Consider the following 24244-nt stretch of genomic DNA (forward strand, 5'->3'; position numbering starts at 1 on the left):
ACAAAAGCTTTTACCTTACTAATTACCGACTATTGGGCAATGCTATGAACAATGCCTAGTGCGTGCGGTGCGACAAATCGTCTCGGACGGTTCGTCGCGCGCACAATACATTTACAAGCTTCGCATTGACAAATACATATTACTTATTACCAGTATGCAAATGTATGTTTCATAGTTGAGTTACGTTTAATTTTGTTTTTAGAACTTCAAGTACTTTTCGTTACGAAAGCTTCCCAAATTTGAAGAATGAGAAGAAGATGAAGTTTTTTTTTTATATTTTTTTTATTCTAAATACTAAGGAATTGTTTCCCTTACTATAAATTATAGCTAGCTAGCTAGACTATCACTTAGTTAGTTCGTAAATCAAATTGATGTAAAATACTAATTAGAGTATTTTAAATATTAATCTGTGATCTTAATCTGTGTTCCTTTTGGGAAATTTTATCGATTCTTTTTTAGAACTTTTATACTGTTTTGTTCAATAATATTGAAAGATTTAAATAAAATAACTAGACTTACTCTAAACAAAGACAATGTCGTTGAACTGATAAGCTGAGGTTCGGGTGCGTCGCGTCTGCAGGATGATGGCGGACGCGAGCGCGGGAGCGTATTGTGTCTCACTCCAGCCAGCGAGCCAGCTAACAGCATGTCCTTAGGAGGTAACAGTTCCCGGTCTCGCAGACCCTCGATCTTCTGCTTCTGTATCGCCGTTCCACTAGTTCCTCCACCATCGCTCGCCTCTTTACGTTTGTACCGAAACTTTATCATTTCACCGACTAGTCCGCATCGCTTGTACAATCACAACGAAATTTATTTAATCCGCATTCGATCTCCAGTCGTGATGTTCGTGATCGGACACAATGGCTACACACTCAACGTTGTTATACACATACATATGTAATATTCACGACTTATACGGCAATAAGTAAACCGTACACGTACTCCCAGGACACTTGAATTCAACGCGATGCGCGAACGCAGAGATATTCCTATCCTCACTAGCATTGACTATTAAATTTTATTTGCACGCACGCAACACATACGTGTTTTACTAAGAACACTTTGAATACAATGAAAAAGTTTAGGCGCGAAAATGCCAGTTGTCTATAAGGTGCATCGCGACAGGTGGTCACACCGTTACAAACGGCGCACGATACACGAGCATATAAGAAAGCACTTTGATGTGTTATATGCAGTTGTTTTTAAATTCACGTGGAACCAGACTTAGTATACCGTGTGTATACACGCTATTGCCGCTACGGAGGCTTAGAGTACACTGCCTTTAGAGGCTTTGGACTTGTCTAGAGGTACGGGGGCGGGCATCGCGCGCGTCTACCTCTCAGGTACCTACGATATTTTTTACTCCATTGTCAGTATAACTCACGTGGGACTTTGTCTATCCTTGTCTAACTTATTGTTGTTTTCCTCTAACGTTCTACGACTACGAGCTTTAGTTTGTACTTTGAGTGATAAAATATACGAACATAAAACTTTTGAACGACTATTATTGTACTTGTATTGGTGAAATGAAACTTTATTTATTTTATAGTTCAAGGTGTATTGTTGTAAATTCAGATTATTTTGTTTTCGAGATTTTTTTACATTTAATAATACTAGAGGTCCCGCAGTAGTCGAAATTCGACTATAATTAATTGGAATTGTCAGTTTGTACACTATTATGATTATATTTTATACTTCTATAATCACAAATTTCGCCCAGACTACACTATAAAAAATATTAACAAAGACAAACAATATTTAATCTATTCTCAATTTGACAACAGACGCCAACAACAAAAGTTTGACAATAAATAGTATTCATGCGTGTGTGCGTCAAATACATGGTATGTAGTGTATGTAATGTTTTCTTTATTGTTTTAATGTATCTTTTATGCATTATTTTTAAAAAATATTAGCATTGTGCACTTCTTCTCTATATTCTTTATAAGTGTGCAAAATTTCATACTCCTCCGTCAGCGCAATTTTCGTAAAAAGGGATACAAAGTTTTTGCTTCACGTATTAATATATAGATATCTGTAACAAATTTAGTACATTTAACACAAACGAACGAACCCGAAACGATTCCCATACGATCCAATTCTTTAAATATTCCAATGAGTCATAGACGAATGTAACAAAATATGACCAAATAAAACATGTCGACAAATAGTTAACTTAACATTGACGAAGGTTCTATACTACTAATACAGTAAACATTTTTTGTAGGGCAATACAAGTGGACTTATGAACTTTCTCGTTACGTGAGTCACTTTGTAAACATGTTAAGTTTTAAAATACGACGGGTCAATTCATGCATGAGTGACCGCGATTCATGTATGATGCCCATGCAACATTTTATAGCCAAAAATATGCCAAAATATGTAATTCATCAATTACTTTTAAGTTAAAATTAAAATATAGTTGGACGCGTAAAAAAAAAACTGGAAGAAACGTGAATAAAATTTACGTTTACGTTACGTTTACTGTTACGGTTTAATTCCGCTTTTTTTTTTCATTGTCGTTCTATTATTTTTGAAAACTAAATATATTACTAGTTGTTAAACATGGTTTCTTTCCAGTTAATGCAGGAAAAACAATAAATGCTGTCTGCCTGATAAAGTATATAATTAAGGTTACTGGTGGTAGGAAGGACCTCTTGTGAGTCCGCACGGGTAGGTACCACCACCCTGCCTATTTCTCTCTTGAAGCAGTAATGCGTTTCGGTTGAAGGGTGGGGCAGCCGTTGTAACTATACTGAGACCTTAGAACTTATATCTCAAGGTGGGTGGTGCATTTACGTTGTAGATGTCTATTGGCTCCAGTAACCACTTAACACCAGGTGAGCTGTGAGCTTGTCGACCTATTTAAGCAATAAAAAATAAAAGCAAAGTTTTATAATGATCAGATGAGTAAATGAGACATGAAAGCTTAAGAAAATAAACAAACTCATTTTCACATAATAATATCATATAGAATAAGTAGGGATAGTATGATTTAGTAACGAAATCTTAAAGTTGTTTTTTAAATATTAACAATTTGAATAGAGAGGAGAAAGAGGGACATGCTTAACACATCGCAGTTCACCGCGCTCAATTATGAGTTTCCTTTTCTTATGACGTCTAAAATTTAATATAATAAAAAGCCCCTCGTTTCTACAACTATCCTGCTCTTATGTATCTTAATGTGCGAAGATCGAGCAGGACAGTACGACCGAGGAAAGTACGACGTATTAAGGCAAAATTTTGTTCACACGAATGCGTTACTTAAATGTATTGTAAACGGAAAAGCGTAATAAATATGTTAATTTGATTACTCATCAATTACGGTGATGTTATTTTTACCCAATATGGCTTAGTTTTATAAAGTGTGTTGTTTCCTGAACGCTGTGACATATCCTTCTTCAAACGAGGTTTGTGGAAAGCAGCGTCAGACAGCCGCTTGCGGTGGCATTGCTTGCTTTAAAGCGACAGTAACCATTCACCATCAGATGGGCCGTATACTGGTCGATCTATAAAGACGATAAGCAGTTTAACCTTTGCAGTTACGAAGAATTTTTTTTATTGCTTAGATTGATGGACGAGTTCACAGCCCACATGGTGTTAAATGGTTACTGGTGGTAGTGAATCATTTTTCAAGACAATTGATACTTGCCTTTGGATTGGACTTTAGCACGTAAAATTTTCACAAATCTAAGTATTATTTTTATTTATTTATTTTTGCTTAGATGGGTGGACGAGTTCACAGCCCACATGGTGTTAAATGGTTACTGGAGCCCATAGACATCTTCGACATAAATGCGCCACCCACTTTGAGATACAACTTCTAAGGTCTCAAATATAGTTACAACGGCTGCACCACCCTTCAAGCCGAAACGCATTACTGCTTCACGGCAGAAATAGGCAGGACGGTGGTACCTATCCGTGCGGACTCACAAGATGTCCTACCACCAGTAATGAAAGAAGAATGTAAGAGTCTAAATAAATTCAGTAGTTATACTTGCGGTAGAGGGTATTGTGAGTATGGAATGGTAGGTACCACCTCCCTTCTTAGTCTACTGAGCAATAATAAATCCTTCCTTGGAATCATAAAACAGCCGTTATGAAATAGAATTAAGAATTAAGCTTCACGTCTCTAGGTGGGTGGAAACATTACCATTTGTGTTATCTATGGGTACAAGTGACCATTCTTGTTCGTTCATCTCAGTTTTAAAAAGAGAAGAAAAAAGAAATCTAAAACTAGAAACTAAAATTCGAAATTTTGATGTGAACTTGTTTATTGTATAATATGTTTATATTATACAATAAACAAGTACAGGGAAGCGTTGATGGTACAAGACCGCGCGGGAGGCCACCAATGCGGTGGACCGACCAAATTAAAACTGCAGTGGGAGGTCCCTTAAATGAGTGCAGTAGAATGGCTTCGAGCAGGGAGAGATGGCGCGACATCGTGAGACGCATCAAGTCTGCCCCTTCCAACACTACATGACGATCACGACCACTCTGTCAAGAGTGACACGACTGAGAAGAAGAAGAATGTTTATAAGGTGATTATACAGAGTTGTTTTTGTTCTTGTGAATCGGGTCGATGATTTCCGTTCAAGGATAATTATGCAAAGCCTACACGCTTTAAAAATATCGTTTCAAAGTTGAATGGAAGAGAGCCGTGTGCACTGTTCCTAATAAGTTAACAACAAATTTGCTATCGTGTTTCATTTTGGGCAAATGTCGATGGGCGGCTGCGGCATGTTTATGAAAATGTCGTCCATCAGAATCCTATCGGGGACTGCATTTGCTATTTTCCCTAAAATTAAAATTTGTTATCTTCTAGGTTAGAAGATCTTAAAAATAATAGCCTCCGAATAACAATATGCCAACTCCAGTTACATATTTCCATAGCATCCTTTAGTGGCTTTTTCAGTGCACTTATCAGTAGGCCGCAATTCCGATCAGGCGGCCCATTATTTTTTTTAAATTTTTGTTTTATTGCTTAGATGGTGACCACCAGTAATTACGCAAATTATAATTTTGCGGGTTTGATTTTTATAACACGATGTTATTCCTTCACTGTAAAAGTCAATCGTGAACATTTGTTGAGTACGTATTTCATTAGAAAAATTGGTACCCGCCTGAGATTCGAACACCGGTGCATCGCTCAAGACGAATGTACCGGACGTCTTATCCTTTAGGCCACGACCACTTCATAACCCTCAGTTCTGCGAAGCACTGCGCTGGCTAGAGCTAGTGTTAGCATATTCTCTCAAGGTGAACCCGTGAACTCACCTACCCGCCTGGGCATAGCTGTAATAGCTCCTTAGCCTACCAGCGACTGGGTAGGGAAAAATAAATAGTTGCACTCGATACTCAAGTATATTAGTCCCGGTAACTACTTAGCTTATAGCTGATAAAAAGCCGCTACAAAACTTTGCTTAGACGGTTGAACGAGCTCACTGGCCACCTGTTGTTAAGTGTTTACTAGAGCCCATTTAGAGCAACAAAGCAAATGTTCACGATTGACTTCCACGGTGAAGGAATAACATCGTGTAATAAAAATGAAACCCGCAAAATTATAATTTGCGTAATTACTAGTGGTAGGACCTCTTGTGAGTCCGTGCGGGTGGGTACCACCACCCTGCCTATTTCTGCCGTGAAGCAGTAATGCGTTTCGGTTTGAAGGGTGGGGCAGCCGTTGTAACTATACTTGAGACCTTAGAACTTATATCTCAAGGTGGGTGGCGGATTTACGTCGTAAATGTCTATGGGCTCCAGTAACCACTTAACACCAGGTGGGCTGTGAGCTCGTCCTCTCATCAAGCAATAAAAAAATAATAATAATAATAATACCGCCACTCACCTTGAGATGGTACCTATCTGTGCTAGCTTATAAGACGCCCTACCACTAATTGCCGTTAAAATTACTAATTGCAGTAATTGCCGTTAAAAGATTATGTATTTACAAAAAATAAATTAGAATTCGACGTTCTTAAGGCAAATATAAAAACAAATTTGAATCAAAGTTCTGTGCTAACTAAAAACGGATGTGAAAAGCGAAACTCGTTAAAATATATAATAAAAAAACACTTATTAGCTAATAACAATCGTTTATTCGCGTTACAAACAGGAAGAAAGGTATTAATGAAAGCGTCAATGAGACACATCGTGAGACGTTCTCACGTGCGATCCAGTTAATAACCTACTTATATAACACGCGAGAATCGTTACAATCCACATTTTCATTTCCATCTACTTTAATATCATAATCTGATTGTAAATTAATCGTAGTACTTCCAACACTTTCGAATTATGCTCGATGCACTAATCTGAATAAAATTTAATGTTTGCATGTTCGTCCACTCTGCGTTCGTTAACCATTCTTCTGATTTTGGTGAAAATCGATAATGAAAAACTTGGTGCATAATGCAACAGTTGTCGCATTATTTATTATCAACGACATATGGCCATAAGTTTTTAAGGAGTATCTTTTTTTTATACATTTAGGTAGAATCACTTCAGGTCGTGACCGGGTTTCGCTAGTTCATAATAAATACTGAGAAGCGTAACGTTAACTTATCTTATTGTATATGATCCGACTGACTGTTTAAACTATAACGACCTCAATGTGTCTTAACTTAAAGCATTATGATTTATATTTGCACGCTACAATATTCGTAAAGCCGTTGTAACTATACTTGAGACTTTAGAACTTATATCTCAAGGTGGGTGGCGCATTTACGTTGTAGATGTCTATGGGCTCCAGTAACCACTTAACACCAGGTGGGCAGTGAGCTCGTCCACCCATCTAAGCAATAAAAAAAATCGTTGACGATCACCGAGCATTGCTCGGTTTTTTTTTTGATAACGCCATCTTGTCGTGTCTTTAAAGCAGTTAATTGCCCCCAATAAGAAAAATAGTATTATTATTCGCCAATAGATGTCGGGAAGAGTTGATTGTTGAAAACACGAATAAAATTACATTTTCTGAAAATAAATCGTAGCTAGACCGATTTATCGCCCCCGAAATCCCCTGTATACTAAATTTTGTGAAAATCGTTGAAGCCGTTTCCGAGATTCAGATTATATATATACAAGAATTGCTCGTTTAAAGATATAAAATAATAATAAGATACGTGAATTATCTGACGGCACACCCGGTGTAACAAAGTGGCTACCGGAGGGCATACACATCACTGAATGACGCATCTCACCTTAAGTTATGAAATCGAAGTCTCAATTATATTGTACAATGATTGTCTCATTCGTTCAACCGGAATTGAAATTCAAATCGGAACCCTTAACTTTTAAATGGCAGAAGTCGGTGCAATCGCAACACCTATCATGAGACCTTGTATACCACCAAAAATAACACGAACCTATAAAAATTTGCGGTTTCGATTTTTATTGCACGATGTGTTTGTTATTCGTGAAAACTCACTACGTGTTTCGTTAGAAGAAGTGGGTACATGCAGGGGGATTCGAACATCGGCCGCATTGCTCAATACAACTATACCGCGCGTCTTATCCTCTAGGCCACGGTGAATTCTAAATTTATAACCGTGGCGGATGGTACGAAAATATGTATTTACGTATAAGATTTGCATTTACTTGAGCGATTGATTAGTTGGTACAAAAGATATAACCTTTCTTCTATACAAAGTAAAAGGCTTGCGTTTTCCTCATATTCTGCGTGCCGTTACGTCATTGTTTCTTCGAAAAAGCCCATTCAGGAGGCGGCTCCGGTTAGATATGCGATCTTTTCATCGTTCACTCAACCTTTTGCAATTCTAACCTTGGGCTATTGTTACCTACGAACCTTATTTTCAATAAAATATAGTCACAGAAAGAGAGAAAGGTGAGAATTGACCTTATTAAGAACAAACATCTGATATATATTTTTTTATTGCCCTTGTAGGCAGGCGAGCATACGGCCCTCCTGATGGTGAGTGGTTACCGTCGCCCATGGACTTCAGCAATGCCAGGGGCAGAGCCTAGCCGCGCCTACCGAACCGAATAATAATAACTTCCCTATTTGAATCGGATCTTGTTGTGTTTGTCGAATTTTGTCATTTCATGTCCTTGTTTCATAGTTTTCTTTCACGGAACCCTAAGTATTTGCTAAAGTAAAAGCTAAATTACTTCTTAAAATATCAGTAGGAAAAAAGCAAAAATTAGTCTATCTGCATAAGCGGCACCCAATATTTGATTCCGTAGTCTTGACAAAGCATACGTATGATGATCAGTTGAGTAGTGAAGATGTGAAAGCATAACTAATAAAAAAAGCAAAGAATCACTGTCGTATTTTTAATACTATTATGGATTGGATGAATCAGGTGTTAAAAAAGTCGCATATTATTAGATAACATTACTTTCGACAAGAAACACAACTTGAGAAAAAAAAATGTTTCAATAATCATCATTGGGCAGGTTGTATTTGAACAAAATAGAAACCAATGCCCAAAAAGTACAATCAAGTGCACATGTTCGAGGCAGATGGTACAATAATAAATAATTATAATGTTGTAAATACAGGGAGTTGCTAGGCGTGTGCCGGCAAACAATGATTGCTTGTAGCAATTATTATAATTATTCTTTTGGACGATTTAATCGTTGAGACTTCACAAAGGCTTTAGGAAATTATTTATGAAATTGAATTTATGAAATTATTGATGAAATTGAATGGCTTTATGAAATTAAATTAATTGTTTTTGAGGGAAATGTACTCATGATTCGTCTCATTTTTTATCAATTACCTACCAAAATCCATTACACGCGTATATACACCGAATGCAATACAATACAATCACCTACCGATGTGAGGTCGTAGTCCGTCGTAGTTACAATTTCATTGGAATAAGACTGACCCTACTCCCCAAACATGAAATTAAAGATTGCTTTAGTAGGTACTAAAATTTTTGTCGACGCATACGAGCTTACAACACTTTCACCACCGGTAAAGATATTATGATCGAAACTGAAACATATTTTGGGATGATTTCAAATTATTCATTAGTCATTTAGTTTATTGAATTATAACTGTTGCTATTGCTATATTATATTACATTATCTTGTTAACGAAACCGATAAATTTTAGATTTCTTTTTTTTAATTAAAATGACACGAAGAGTGTAATTTGTATAATGTAAAACTCAAGTTAAAACTTTATGTACAGTCTGTGTAGAACAAATAAATTGCTTCAAAAGATGGAAACGGACGCTAACAAAGAGAGATTCTACCTTGGCCGTTTACGAAATACGTTTGACTCATCGGGTGAACAAATAGTGACTTGGTTCATCTATAGTTTTATGTAACAAGCTTGACTCAGAGCAAACGATTTTAGGAAACGTTTTAAAAACTTATAACTAACGTATCATTCGAAGTTTATTTGTTTCTGATAAACGTATATGTCACAAAGAGAACGCCAATATCTAGTATGAAAGATGAGATCAACAGATCTGGAGATCGGAGATCTGGAGAGTATTAAGCAGTAGGCAGCGGCTTTGCTCTGCTCCCGGCATTGCTGAAGTCCATGGGCGACAGTAAGCACTTACCATCGGGTGGGCCGTACGCTCGTCTGCCTACAAAGGCAATAAAAAAAACATATTATATTGCATTGGAACAATTGTTATCCTACATTTCAAACTGCAATGTTAGTAATTTAACATGCCCAGACCGCAGAAAATTCTCTATCACCACTGTAGTTTCTAAGATTTTGCTTAAATATTTTTTACGGTTTGTTTTACTATTACCTCTGGTTTATTTTATTATAGTCTTGGTCATTAAATAATATTCAATTACGTTTACGACCCGCGATAGCTTCAGAAAATACTATTTTGGTTATTTTAATTCAATATCTTAATGAAGTTCGCTGAAGTAACGGAGCAGCGGCGTACGGAGAGGCCAATTACAAGAACTAGTAAAAGTCGAATGAGGGGAAATAAGAACGAGTTATCGCATCTCGAGTGTGATGAACTCGGAGGCTTCTATTAGTGCCGGGCTTACGTTATCGCGATCGATTTGTTATACATGCGACTTTTAATTGAATCACATTGTAAAACTATTACGCAAGGTACTCCATAAACATTATCGACATATTGAATATTGATTACGAATTAAAAAAAATAAACTACCAACAAAACTTGGACAGTCACATGGTATTTGCAAATTTTCGATTGGTTAGTTTCGCTTGGATTTAAAATTGACATTAGCTATTCTAAAAAAATGTATTAGCACTATCGCGTTATCTTAGAATAGGATAACAAAAGGGTTTCTGACCTCGAACTGGTCGTCCGTCAGTGGGAGTTTTCGAAACAGGACAATGAGCGCATTCATAACAAAGTTTGCACACGTGGGCAGTACTTTTGGCGAGCTATATCAATATCAACTAAAACAGATGTCTTACGTAGGTGAACGAACAATGGAAATTAACAGCTCAATTCGCATCACTTATAAATACGCGCGTAATATTTTCTTTCGAACCTAATTCGCTATTGCGTTTTTCGGACATAGGTAAATAGGACTGTCTCTATGATAGTATCGCTTCACGAGATAGATTAGACACGTTTATTGCAAGGTAAGTTCTGTCGTAATTCAATACGCAAGGCATTGGAAATTTTTATTGAATGTGTGTTAATTAATTTAGTATAATTCGTGAGCAACCCTGAGGTTTTCGTGTCGCGTTTACTTATTGCACTGTCGTATTCAAATAACATTAGTGTTGTATTCATATAACAACCATCACCTGTCCGATACAAGGCTAACAACAAACCAATTCACCGAATCACTACTAATAAAACTCACACCGCTCACTTCATTAGGACACAGTTATTAAATGATAATGACCTTTGACACTTGGGATTTGCACGCAAACCTTTCACTGGTTAACAAACAAACAAAAAACCTTAAAATCTTTCACACTGCACTATTTATTATGTTTCATTAATAACACGATAGCAAAATTCCGCAAATGACGTCTTTTTTATTTAAAAGAAACACATACACGCCAATATACTAAGGCGGCGTGCATTAGACTGTTATATGGCTACGGTGGCAGGCTGTGCGGGCGCATGTGTGCGAGGGGTACAGCATTCGCAGGCTTCACTGGCAAGTACGGGAGCGCACGAGTGCGAGCAAGACGGAAAGATACGATCTCAGGCTTTTGTTTTGGGTACGGGACACTCTCGACTTATTGCTCAAAAAATACGATTACGCTCTACGATTGAGTAATGAGCACAATCAAAGGGTATTTACTTACATTTCTCTATAATAGATATGTAATTTAAATTGATGAATATAATATCTTGTGCTAATCATAGCGCACTATTGAAAAAGTTACAGATTCTATTTACTATTTAATTTAGGTTATTAATTGAGGTCTGTTTTTTACAACTTTTAATACTATAGTGATATATATGGGTAGACAATGTGATGTAAGAGGGTTGTCAGACCAATTAGACTTTAAAAAAATGCAGAATCACGAAAGGTTCTGACCCTCACTACTCTCAATTGAGATACGTGAGACTATCTCTCATGCAGACCGGACATTGGAATTGTTATTAGTAAATATAGTTTCGGTTTTTTTGTGACTAATGCCTACATATTTTATACCATGATTTTCCTGAACTAACAACAACAACAACTGTACAAAGATTTAACTTAACCAACAAAATAAGGACGCATAGAGCAAAATACAGATGATAACAAATACAACAAACGATAGTTCTTAATTATCTTGTCTTTATCTGGCAACATTGAATGCAGGTACATCCCACAAAAATGCATGAAAAAAAATATCAATTATGTATATAAAATTATAACCCAGTATTTATGTTCTTAATCCAAGATGCAATTTCGTGCAGTAAACTGTAAGTGATTCGACCAAGAATTCTAATCCGACTAGAAATATATACCTTTCTCTAAACCAGATCACAAAGCAATTTGCATACAGGTTCGATTGAGCAGCGGTAATTCTTTTTTTTTTTAAATGGCTTCTTGTTTTTTTTCTAAACGTTTTTAAATTACAGACAATCTGTATACTAAACAAGTAGATGTAGAGAAATGCAGCCAATCAAAGATGAAGTTCAAAGCTTCAATTGTAAAAGTTTGTGTTTCATAGTATAAAATTTTAATATTTAGATATAAATAATATAAAACTATAGGTTTTTTTTTTTTTTTTTTTTTTTTTTTATTGCTTAGATGGGTGGACGAGCTCACAGCCCACCTGGTGTTAAGTGGTTACTGGAGCCCATAGACATCCACAACGTAAATGCGCCACCCACCTTGATATACAAGTTCTAAAGTTTCCCGTATAGTTACAACGGCTGCCCCACCCTTCAAACCGAAACGCATTACTGCTTCACGGCAGAAATAGGCAGGGTGGTGGTACCCACCCGCGCGGACTCACAAGAGGTCCTACCACCAGTAATTACGCAAATTATAATTTTGCGGGTTTCATTTTTATTACACGATGTTATTCCTTCACCGTGGAAGTCAATCGTGAACATTTGTTGAGTACGTATTTCATTAGAAAAATTGGTACCCGCCTGCGGGATTCGAACGCCGGTGCATCGCTCAACACGAATGCACCGGACGTCTTATCCGTTAGGCCACGACGACTTCTAAAACTATATATAGGTAAACTATTTTATATATAAAACTCTTATATATAAAAATGAAAACTATAGGGCGATATCAAAGTGTTCATGTAACACAAAACTGCATGTGCTAGGTCATAGCGCGGTCATTAGACCGCTGTAACATGATATTCCGGGTACTCACAGAACCTGACACTGTTTTTTTTTAAAACATATTTTGCAATAACTTACGCCTGATAAACTTTACAATGAAAATAAGTACTGGAGTGGAGTAAAAAAGTACTGGAGTGAAGACCTCGTACTAGACGTCCTGACGTGGGCTGACAAACAATGACGTGGACCCAAAATAGATAATAGGGTCTGGATGCGAAAGGCAAGAGACCGAAAAGAATGGAGTGCATTTAAAGAGACCTACACTCAGCATTGGGTGGACACGGATTAAACAAGGCAATGAAAATTACCTTTACTAATATTTTTATACCACATAAAAATTAAATACCTAGTTAATTATTAGCCAATTTCCATCAAACATCCAGCAAAAAAGTTTAAAGCATACAATAAGAAGAAAACCAAACCATACAGAAGTCAGTATTCCTTTAAACACTTCAAACGAAATTTTAAAATCGTTTTTTGTTTTTGAGAAGGAAACAGTAAAATTCAAAACTTCGAAAAGAGAAGACAAAAACAATTCTTTAAAATTCTAAGCACTTGCATAGCCTCTTGAGAATATATAGAATCTTGGATGATATAATTATGTCTTTTAAATAAGTCTAACTTTAGTTTAGCGTAGTTACTGTTGTCATGACGTAGAGTGCAACTTTTGAAAAACACAATACTTTGGAGAAATCTCAGACTTCCCATTTAGTTCTATAAATATTCTTATTAACTGATTAGTTACTCGCCTGTTGGGATAAATTACAAATTAAAATGCTGACTAAAAGACTAAATAAATTCGAATACGTGTGATCGCAGTTAAGTCGCGTACACACGTTAAATGTGTGTCAGTTGTTTTGCAAATTACAACCAACTCAACTGAAACGTGATGAGAAATCCAATATTTCCATGGAATTGAGAGCAAGCCAAGAGCGTTGTTTATTTGAAGAAATTGGCTCGAGAATTCTGACCTCGTTATCGACTGTCCTTAACTGACTTAGGGATGCTCGACATAAAACAACGATATTGCATTATATAAAACATCGTAACATCAATGTCACGGACACATATCGAATTTCTGCTGGCTGGTTTAACCCTGTATCAACAGTGCAATAGGTTGAAAGGTTCTGCGCTTTCCGAGTTATTATTTTTACAGTCAATTGACAAAAAGTATTGGAACTTATAACGTGTACCTATGCCCTGATATCTACAATTTATTTTCCATTTTGTTTTGTTGAATTATAAAAACGTTGTGATTTTATGGTTGTTTTATTAATTGATCAATGTTTGCAAAAAACATCGATGTTGGTTGAAATCGATATTTTATGATTAATAAACATCGCGAATCGATGTTCTGCTATCGATGTCATTATTGATGCCATCATAGATGTTTTTCCAACATCGAACATCCCTAAACTGACTAAATCAGATAACGTTTATTTAAAGTTGGACTTTGTTAAAAGTTATTCACAATAAAGGCAGAAGAGCCCATGCAGTTCAATTTGCAACTGTATTCTATGGACATCGCTAATGCCAGGGTAACCACAATGCTGCATACTGCATATCGTATTGAGGTATTGTCGTATTGGTTTATGTGACTTAAAACAGTAACTATTACTTTATCGATTTCATTTGACCTTGGATTCAAAACCACTGAGAATTGTCATTAAAAAAAAGCAAAAATACAATACATTAAAGTAGTATAAATAAAAGAAAGCAAATTCTCAATTTTAATCTAATTAACAATTCGAGATACACATTGTCGTGCAATTCAAAACGCATACAATCTGTGTTACTTGTCAATTTTTTTTAAGCAACACGAAATTTGAACAAAGAAATACTCGACCAGTTGAGCGGTTAAATTCGCTTATTCAAACGTCATGAATCAAGGTTGTAATGCAGACAAGGGGCTCTTTACACAGCGTTGATGCAATCCAAGCTAATGTCAGAACTCGCACATAGCTCCAATCGATTTTGTATTATTAACATATTTTAAGCGCTTTTATCTTGATTAAGAGGATTTTAATGAGAAAGAATGCAACTTTTTGTAATTGTAATAAATGTTGACAAGCTTAAATGTTGACTATTCTTTAACTATATGTAATAGGTATACTGGTACACAAGTTAGAGCTATGATACTAATTATTCGGAATTGTGTAATAACAATTTTCTTTGATTACAAAGAAAATTTAATCTCTATTCATTTACAATATCTTTTGGGGGTATTGCCAAAATTTGAGAGCCGACACAGTAACAGATTCGTGAAGAAATAAAACGTAACTAAAGTCGTGAATAAATCAATAGAAGTCGAAGTGTTTTGTTTGTGGTGCATTGTGTTGTTTTTTTTGGAGATCGTTAACCTGAATCGACAGTCTGCAATTCACGCGAATACACTTTGAGGACGTGCGACTTTGAAAACCGTGAACAATTGCAATAGTATAGCGTTTTCGGAGATTTACGTGACTAATAAATATGTATATATAATCACTTTAGTAGATCGTTATAATGAAATCTATTTAGTGTTTAAAGAGGCGGAAAAGTAGGTACAACTCGATCGTATTATCGGACCCGTTAGGTTATCAATCATTTTGCCTCAATCTGCCGCAAAAAAGTCATTCTGGAAAACGGATACGCAATGCATTTAATTTTGAGATTTCGACCCCATATCTCGAAATTAACTAAACAGTTTCACAATAATTAGTTGGTTGAATTAAATTTATCATCGTTGTGAATTTATAATAAGCACACAAATATACAGCATAATTAAACGAGTAGTTTTGGGATATTTGAAGGTTTCCGATACTATATATCTGTATTTTCGCATTAGCCTATCACGTATCAACGTCTTCTCTATAATTTTCTAATTTGGCTCTCGCTTCAGTAAATTGGATACGTGCTAGTAATTCTGTGTGATTTTCACAAGTCAGTTCTGTTTTAAGATCTTGCCGACCGCTGGTTGTCATACTGATGATCGCTTCACCGAAATAAAGGAATCACAGTGGTGTGTGTATTAAAATTAAGTATTTTTTTTTAAAAGACAGACAAATGTTCTGCTAAGATTAAGCTAACCGGTAATCGCTGCGCTGCGTGTCGTCATTGCATTAGTACACCATTAAATATTTATTAAAACGGAAACATTAACAGAATGCAAAAACTTGGCAAGATCTGGTGCTTACACCTACATCGCTTGCGAATGTGTGTCGATGTTCCACTTGTATACCAGTTCGTTTTGGTTAAGAGTTCAATGCTAGTTCATCCCACGTTATGCATTATTTATTCAAGCAACTAGAGCCTGCGACAACTTACCTGTTAATTATAATGCTTCCGTTCGGCTCTAAAGCTATTTAGAGTTATACTCGTAAATATTGTTTCGCGAATGTTCGATATTCGGCTGACCCGGTTCATTGGCGAAATTTGTGTGTGTTTAACTCATTAAGGTTGTCGCGTACGCATTGTCACTACGTTTTTCTAAAAAAAGTAATGTGGAACTGAATTGCAAATTGAATTTTACACAATTTTTTTATTATTTTTTAAGACAACTTCAGAATTATAGTTCAAAATTATTACGTTTGGAGGTTGCAGAACTTGACATAATTTTTTCAATGTGTCAAATCCAAGGTGCAAATTGCAATATGCCGTCTAAATAAAACGATTTGTTTCTAAATAGTTTACAAGTACATCGTTATAGTTTTTTTTTTTATTGCCTTTGGTTTCTAAATAGTTTACAAGTACATCGTTATAGTTTTTTTTTTTATTGCCTTTGTAGGCAGACGAGCATACGGCCTATCTGATGGTGAGTGGTTACCGTAGCCCATGGACTTCAGCAATGCCAGGGGCAGAGCCAAGCCGCTGCCTACCAAATAGTATGATGACGATTTTGTATTTAATGTAACAATAGTTTAAATAACCACCGCAGCAGTGAATTGAAGGCTGTCGCTAAACCTCTAACACAAAGCTTAGCTTATTTATACATTCCAAGAACATGTCATTGTTATACTCGTACTGCGATATTTAATTTTATGAATGACATATGAAACAAATGCATGTATTAATAAAACACTGGATGTGCTCCTCGGTTTCAACTTCGTTAAATTTTTAATACGCAAATAATGTACAAGTTTTATTTTCCCGGGATAAAGATCTGCTAGTGTCACTATCTGGTCCATTAACTACTAGTCGATCTGTAGATCCGTTGGTACGTAAAATCGCTGACCAGTGAATAATAAAATAAATATTGTCGTATATACCAAATACGTGGGTTTATAAAGTAGTCTTATGTAGTCCAGGTTATTAACTATTGTAATGCGAAATTTCATTTAAAATCGTTCAGACAACTTTTCGTGAAAAATCCGTAAATGCTTATTAGTAAGTACATCTTTAAAACCACCTCTTTACGGTGAAGTAGTTTTATTGAAAACAGAAATATTTACATCGAAGCAACTCACAAGATGGGCTAAGATCGATTTCCAGGTATCCAAACTTCGATAAATAACTAAAATACCATTAGCTGTTGCCCACCACAGGAGTAAAGTTCATCCATACTACCTGGAGCCACTGCGTTCATCCACAGTGTATTTCCAGAGATCATTTTTGCCACGTACCATCCGGCTTTGGAATGAGCTCCCCTCCACGGTGCTTCCCGAGCGCTATGACATGTCCTTCTTCAAACGAGGCTTGTGGAGAGTTTTAAGCGGTAGGCAGCGGCTTGGTTCTGCCCCTGCCATTGCTGACGTCCATGAGCGAGGGTACCCACTTACCATCAGGTGGGCCGTATGCTCGTCTACCTGCTCGGGCTATTGATAATTGAATTCTAAAAATAATTAGCTTGTTATGTCAATACGGAGCTTCTAATCCATGTTATAGCATTGGCACAAAGTGCGAAAATCACTTATCACTCACTCAAAAATCGATATCAATAATCAATAATAAAAATTAAATTATTATTAAATCGATATTACCACTAGGAATTTTAATTAATACCAAAATTGTGTCGTCACTTCCGTATGCACATAGGTACATCTGTAGATAAATACTATGTGGATTGACACAATCGACTTTAGATTTAAATGTCGACATAAGATCCTCTTCTATTTGTAGAGACTTGATATCCTTCAAAGTAAATGCCGTAACATTTACACGTAATTGTGATGTATGTATGATATTGTGTCTCAGAATCAAACAATTTAAATTTTAATTAATTAAATACAACTATAATTACTTACCATTATTTTTGCATCATTTTGTTTATAGGGCGTTCTGTATGCAACTTTCTAGAATGTAGTATTTTCATTATTAGTCGAATAAAAAAAAAAAAGTGAGAAAAATCACGCACGGTCCCAATCTAAGATTCCATGTGTTACAGGTACCAGAGATTCTGCAAAGCGCTGCTCTTGCTAGGGTTAGTGTTAGCGACGACGTCAGGTTTGAGCCCCGTGAGCTCACCTACTTGTAAAGGTTACGCTGAAATGGTCTCTCAAGACCATCAGCTTGGGTAGAAAAAAAAAGGTACCAATTTTGTTACATACCTTTAATACATACATACAGGGACGTCTTAAACTAGGATGGGGCCCTTGGGCACACAAGAATTTGAGGCCCTTTTGGAAAGTAAAAAAAGCGAATTATAATAACATTTTTTTACTGAGTATGACCATTTCTTATAGGTAATCAAATACAGTATGATATAATATGTCATTAATGATATTAGAATGCTGCTGGTTTTTCGGTTACGATTTCGATAACGGTTTCTTTCGGGATTTCTGTTGAGCAAAATCTTCTATTATAGGCATAGTATATGCCTTGTAAATACCTTCTGATTACTGATTTGAAAAAAGTGGAATGTGCCCGACAAAAATGTTTTGAGAATAAACGTGTGAGAGAAATTGTCGGTCTTTCGGGGCCCCCTGAGAATGGGGGCCCTGGGCACGGGCTCCGTGTGCCCTTATGGTAAAGACGGTATTGCATACATATATAGATAATAAACTACCAGACAGAAAACAAACAAACCTGTTCATCACAAAATGTTTGTCCCATGTGGGAACCGAACCCACGACCCTGGGTACAACAATCAGGGGCGCTAACTAATACACCACCGAGTCAGTAATAAAACTGTGTTTTTTTTTTTGTTTTTTTCATTAAACCTAACAATCAAAACCGTCAGTTTATTTATTACTCACATTGTTACTTACGTATTCCGTCACAGTACCGCGAACGCGTGAACAAACAACACGCTAAACGTTTAGCGGTTGGATATTACCAATTGTCAAATACCTGAACGTTGACGCGAAAGTGTTATGAATAACCTCGAGTACAGAACCGATGATGACGTTCGTATAAGAAACGAAATTCGACACGGAAATTTTGTTAGCGTTCACCGAACACAAAGATTTGAATTGAATTTTCTAGTTTGCTGCGATGCCGGTAACGTATGAAACATAAAAAAGTTAAGTGGTTACTGGAGCCCATAGACATCTACAACGTAAATGCGCCACCCGCCTCCAGTAATTACGCAAATTATAATTTAGCGGGTTTCATTTTTATTACACGATGTTATTCCTTCACCGTGGAAGTCAATCGTGAGCATTTGTTGAGTACGTATTTCATTAGAAAAATTGGTACCCGCCTGAGATTCGAGCACCGGTGCATCGCGCAACCGGACGTCTTACTCTTTAGGCTACGACGACTTCAACGTCGACTTGCAGCGATCTTGGCATTGCTCACGTCCATAAGCGACGGTAACCACTCACCATCCATATAAAGGCCATCCCAAAAACCTTTATCTTTGAAAAGAAATACAATACATTCTTGGATAATCATTCATTTCGACATCAAGCGTATTAAATGGAGACTACTGGTCCGCCCACGGCCATGAACTTTGACAGAGGAGCATCTGACTTTAATGACGTCATATATCAATAGTAATTTATACTGTGACGCAACGTTATAGTTATTACTGGGCTTAGAAGGGCGCCGATCAGTAGGCGCCGCATTGTCGCATGATATCGTGACCAGTCTGACACAAGGGCCCTTAAGAAGAAGTGAATTCGTGAAAACGTTATTTGACCATTGTTCTCTTTCATTACATATTAATTAGTATTAACACATTGAGGTCGAAAAAAAGTCGTTTACAATCACTAAAGAATAGATTTCTCGTTTTATAGTTCCCGATTATTTATGATTTTACACGTAATTCATTTTTATTGTATTACCCGAGTTAAAATTATTATTATTAGCCAAAGCTAGTACCAAAGTTATGGAATATCAAATACCTTTTAAATACTAATCTTGATTGACACAAAAGTTTTGACAATCAAATCAAAAGTAATTACACGGCACCTTAACTTCAGTTTTTCCTGTATGACAGACAGTTTCCTAATAAAGAGTGGAGTTAAAAAATTTAATTCTCAAGATGTTATGTTTGTTCGTATGACATTATGCTAATACACATAAGCGTAGTGGGCGAGAACCTTAATTGAAAATAGCATGGGCGATAAAGTAATTATCTCATAATACTCTAAAATTAAACAATTATTTTTGTTACTACGCATTGTAAAACGATTAACTATCAGCTTTTGTAAATATATTAGCACAGAACATATAAAGGTATTATGATAATTAATCGGAGATTAATCACCCAGGGTCACTTAACCCTATAAAATAATTCTGTGTTGTACAGAAACCCAAGACTGACATACATACTTATATTTATTGATATCAAACACCCATACAAAGAACAAATAAAGCTTTCTTCAGGCCCATGTTTGCTTGAAACAGGAATTTAATCTATGTTTTTCAGCCCAGCCTATTTCTGACTACTCTGCCTCTGAGTCAATCAAGTTCAGAAGCTCTACTTTCCTTTGTAGTTGAAGCAAGTTCTCGTTTCGCATAGATATTATTATGTAAACATCAGAGGCCTTAGACAAGCTACACTTTAATATGACGCCTTATTGTCGCTGTTTTATTTTGGTGCCACACCGCATATCACATTTCAGTAATGGTTATTGTTAATGGGTAAAATACAAACTCCAATTTGTTCAAAATAATATGTAATTAAATCAAACCAGTCTACAGCTGTATTAAGAATTACTCTCTGATTTGTAAACAACCAGACTTAAACAGAACTCTTTTTAATATTATAAGTTATAGATCTTTCTAATTAAATTAACAGGCCTATATACTTTTCCTATGACTTACTTTAGAAACTTGCTAACGATTCTAATGATTCTTTTCGGTGCGGTGCTCTTATAAGAGAATATAGCAAAATTTTGTAACAGTTTTCCGATATACGATAGTTAAAAATAGTTCAGATAGTCAGCGATACCAATAATCAGAATCATGTAATTTATCCGTCATACTAACAACTTAATTGTATAGCAAAATTATTATCAAAACAAATTTGGTTGCACCATAAATTTCATAACTTCCAGATACTTAAATCCTTAATTGTTGTCAGTCTAAGATTTACAGCACAAAAGCTAGTAAGTCAGTAAGATTAAAACAACATTTATTAGTCTTCCTTGAAACATTTACCGAGAACATGACGAGATAGAAGTGTGTAAGCGAGAAGCAAGAACCGGTTATGCAGCTGCGCGTGCGCGTATATATACGTATACACTACGTTATATTATAATATATACACTGTCTGTCTATGTATACCTTAGACCATCCGTGCCGAAGTACAACTATCCAAGTCGACAGTACAGACATTTCCTATTCTTTTCACTTACGAAATATATCGTTCGTACACATCGAGGGGTGAAAGGCGGTTTTTGGTTTAAGTTTGGTTTTTGGTATTTGGTTTGAGCGACATTTTTGCAACTTCACAGGAAGTTAAAATATTGGAAAAATATCATAACAATAAAACTTCTTCAGCTATTTGAATGGGGTAAACATAATTGAAGTTCAATTAAAAACATTGAATTGTTAATGCGAATACCAAATAAAACAGACATTTGATTACAAATATAGATGCCGCGTATTAAACGAAATGTCGCTTAAAGGAAATAGCCTTTCACGCCTCAAATATATTGTATCTAAGCATTGTATTCGAATGTAATTCAAATGGTTTAAATTCAGAGATACATTTTATTTAATTTTTTTTTGCTTTTGTAGGCAGACGAACATACGGCCCACCTGATGGTGAGTAGTTACCGTCGCCCATGGACTTCAGCAATGCCAGGGGCCGAGCCAAGCCGCTGCCTACCGTTGTACGCTATATTGTTTTAGACATCAAACTGCTTCCTCCTATAGGGGAATAGGTATTTTCATATATTTTTGGTCATTACTTCTATTTGGTTTTTAGTTTTACAGCTAATCATCTTTTTGAAGACGAGCCTTCATTGAAAATTGATTTCAAAATATTCTCCCGCTTCTTTAAATATAGTATAATTCTAAATATTGACTACAACATGACTACAAGAGTAGTAAAGGTTTCGTAGGTAACGTGTTTTGTAGCAGTAAAATGTTCGATCATAGGTACTATACACATTTGAGTATAGACTTGTCATGGATAGTGTCTGCAACGCTACATCATTATGACACGCTAGACTCGTGGCACGATCTCGCGTGATCTGGACCCATGAAGCACGACGTACGTCCAATCGGAGGACCCATTCAAGCAAACATAACGAATTTAAGGACTAATCTTGGTTCATTGAATGTGGAAATAGGTTAACGTCGTTCGGTAAAAAAATCTTGATAGATTTTTTACCGGATCCATTTTTAACCGAACTTATTAAGTGTGACTGACGTAATGTGGCCAGTCTTCTGCAAACGTGACGACGTGTTTTAATAACTTCTACTATAGTATAGTAGAAAACTAATTTTATGGTCTATCCTCACGTTTAACCCTTTGCGGTCCTAAAACTAATGGAAGACTAAACTATATGTCCAATACGTGTGGACCTCACAGGGCTAATTACCATCATCATGATCATCCGCCTATAACAGTCCACTGCTAGACATAGGTCTCTCCAATCGCTCACTAATGAGCACGATCCTCGGCTTCATCCAGCTCCTTTTTTTTTAACCCTGGGGAATCCATTTACGGATACCTGGTCGAGGGGGGTAACAGACCGGGTTATGTCGGACTCCGGCGCCTCCTGAGAGGAAGAAGGGGAGAAGAGAAGGGCCGAGGTAAATCATCCAGCTCCTGCTAGTCACTCTGCATAGATCGTTACTCCACCGAGCCTGAGGGCCTCCTGCAATTCGTTTGCCAATTCTTGGTCTCCACTCAAGAACACGATTTGCCCATCAGTTATCGGTTGTCCGGTTAGTATGGCTAATCCTTTGCCACTTCAGCTTACTAATCCGTTGTGCTATGTCGATAACTTTGGTTCTCTGTTGGATCACCTCGTTCCGGACTCGATCCTTCAGAGAAACTCCAAGCATAGCCCTCTCCATAGCTCGCTTTACATCTGTGAACGAGCCCAATGGTGAGTGTCCACGTTTCGGCTCCGTATCTCATGACACGCAGGACGCACTGATTGAAGACTTTTGTCTTTAGATTTAAGACAAAGCGATAATATTCTTATAATATTATTAGCAACGAACGTAGTTTTCATGATCACGGACGAATAAAAAATGTAAAGTATCATGACAATAATATATGCGAGATTAAACTGTAAAAATAGTTTTAATTATGTCTACAACACGTGAAAACTGAAGATTGTTTTAATATTTTTAACACAGTAATCTGTTAATATTATTATTATTTGTTTATATTTATTTAAAATCTTAATAAATACATAATATTTTTTAAAAAAGATATTAAAAATACAATTTTTAAAAAACACTATATAAAAATAGATTGCCGCTGATGGCGGTGTCTACGACACAAGCCACCAGTGGTTAGGACTCCAGAGTGAGAAACCTCCTCACAATGCGTGCAGTATCGAGGATAACTGCTTTCTGTATTAGGCCCTCAACCCAGCTGGATAACGAAAGATTCTTAAGATGTTGATCGAAACTTTTCGCTATCAAGCCGTGTACCGATACAACTATTGGAACAATGATGGTTGAATCAACATGCCACATGGCGGTAGTCTCGTGGGCCAGGTCTAAATATTTTATTAATTTGTCCTTTTCTGCCTTCACGAGGTTCTCGTCATGAGGAATGGTGACATCAACCAACACTGCTCGACGCGCAGATCGATCTATTATCACAATATCAGGTTTATTGGCAACAATAAACCTATCCGTGATAATAGATCGGTCCCAGTAGAGCGTAACATGACCATTATCTAGAACTGGTTGAGGTTGGTATTGGTAATAAGGTACAGCAGAATCAAGAAAACCATATTTCAGAGCAAGTTGTTGATGGATAATCCTAGCCACTTGGTTATGTCTATGCAAGTACTCGCCGTTAGCAAACCGAGAACAGCCAGAAACAATATGTCTAATAGACGCTCCCGGACGGTGGCATGCCCGACAAATGTCGACCGTCCCATCCTTTAGTATATATTTCCGGTAGTTGTTCGTCATGATAACTTCGTCCATAATTGCAAAGATAA

The 24244-nt window shown here is 36.4% G+C and overlaps 1 protein-coding gene across 10 annotated transcripts in view; it reads right to left on the reverse strand.

Annotated features, from left to right (window-relative positions):
* Positions 1 to 24244, reverse strand: part of ec (ubiquitin specific peptidase echinus) — a 124113-nt gene that overhangs the window by 10839 nt on the left and 89030 nt on the right. The window contains exons 1-2 of one of the 10 annotated variants that reach the window (XM_028170267.2): positions 10792 to 11026; positions 520 to 864 (exon numbers count right to left, since the gene is read on the reverse strand). The exons of 2 other annotated variants lie outside the window; for them this stretch is intronic. In XM_028170267.2, the coding sequence (XP_028026068.2) occupies positions 520 to 768 (249 nt within the window). In that variant the 5' untranslated portion in view covers positions 769 to 864; positions 10792 to 11026. Of the gene's footprint in view, positions 1 to 519; positions 1283 to 10726; positions 11027 to 24244 lie in introns of those variants that run through there. 7 more of the 10 variants (XM_089730064.1, XM_028170268.2, XM_089730066.1 and 4 more) reach the window with 7 other exon arrangements.

This window comes from Bombyx mandarina, chromosome 09 (assembly GCF_030267445.1).
Source record: "Bombyx mandarina strain Sakado chromosome 09, ASM3026744v2".
Taxonomy (NCBI): Eukaryota; Metazoa; Arthropoda; class Insecta; order Lepidoptera; family Bombycidae; genus Bombyx; species Bombyx mandarina.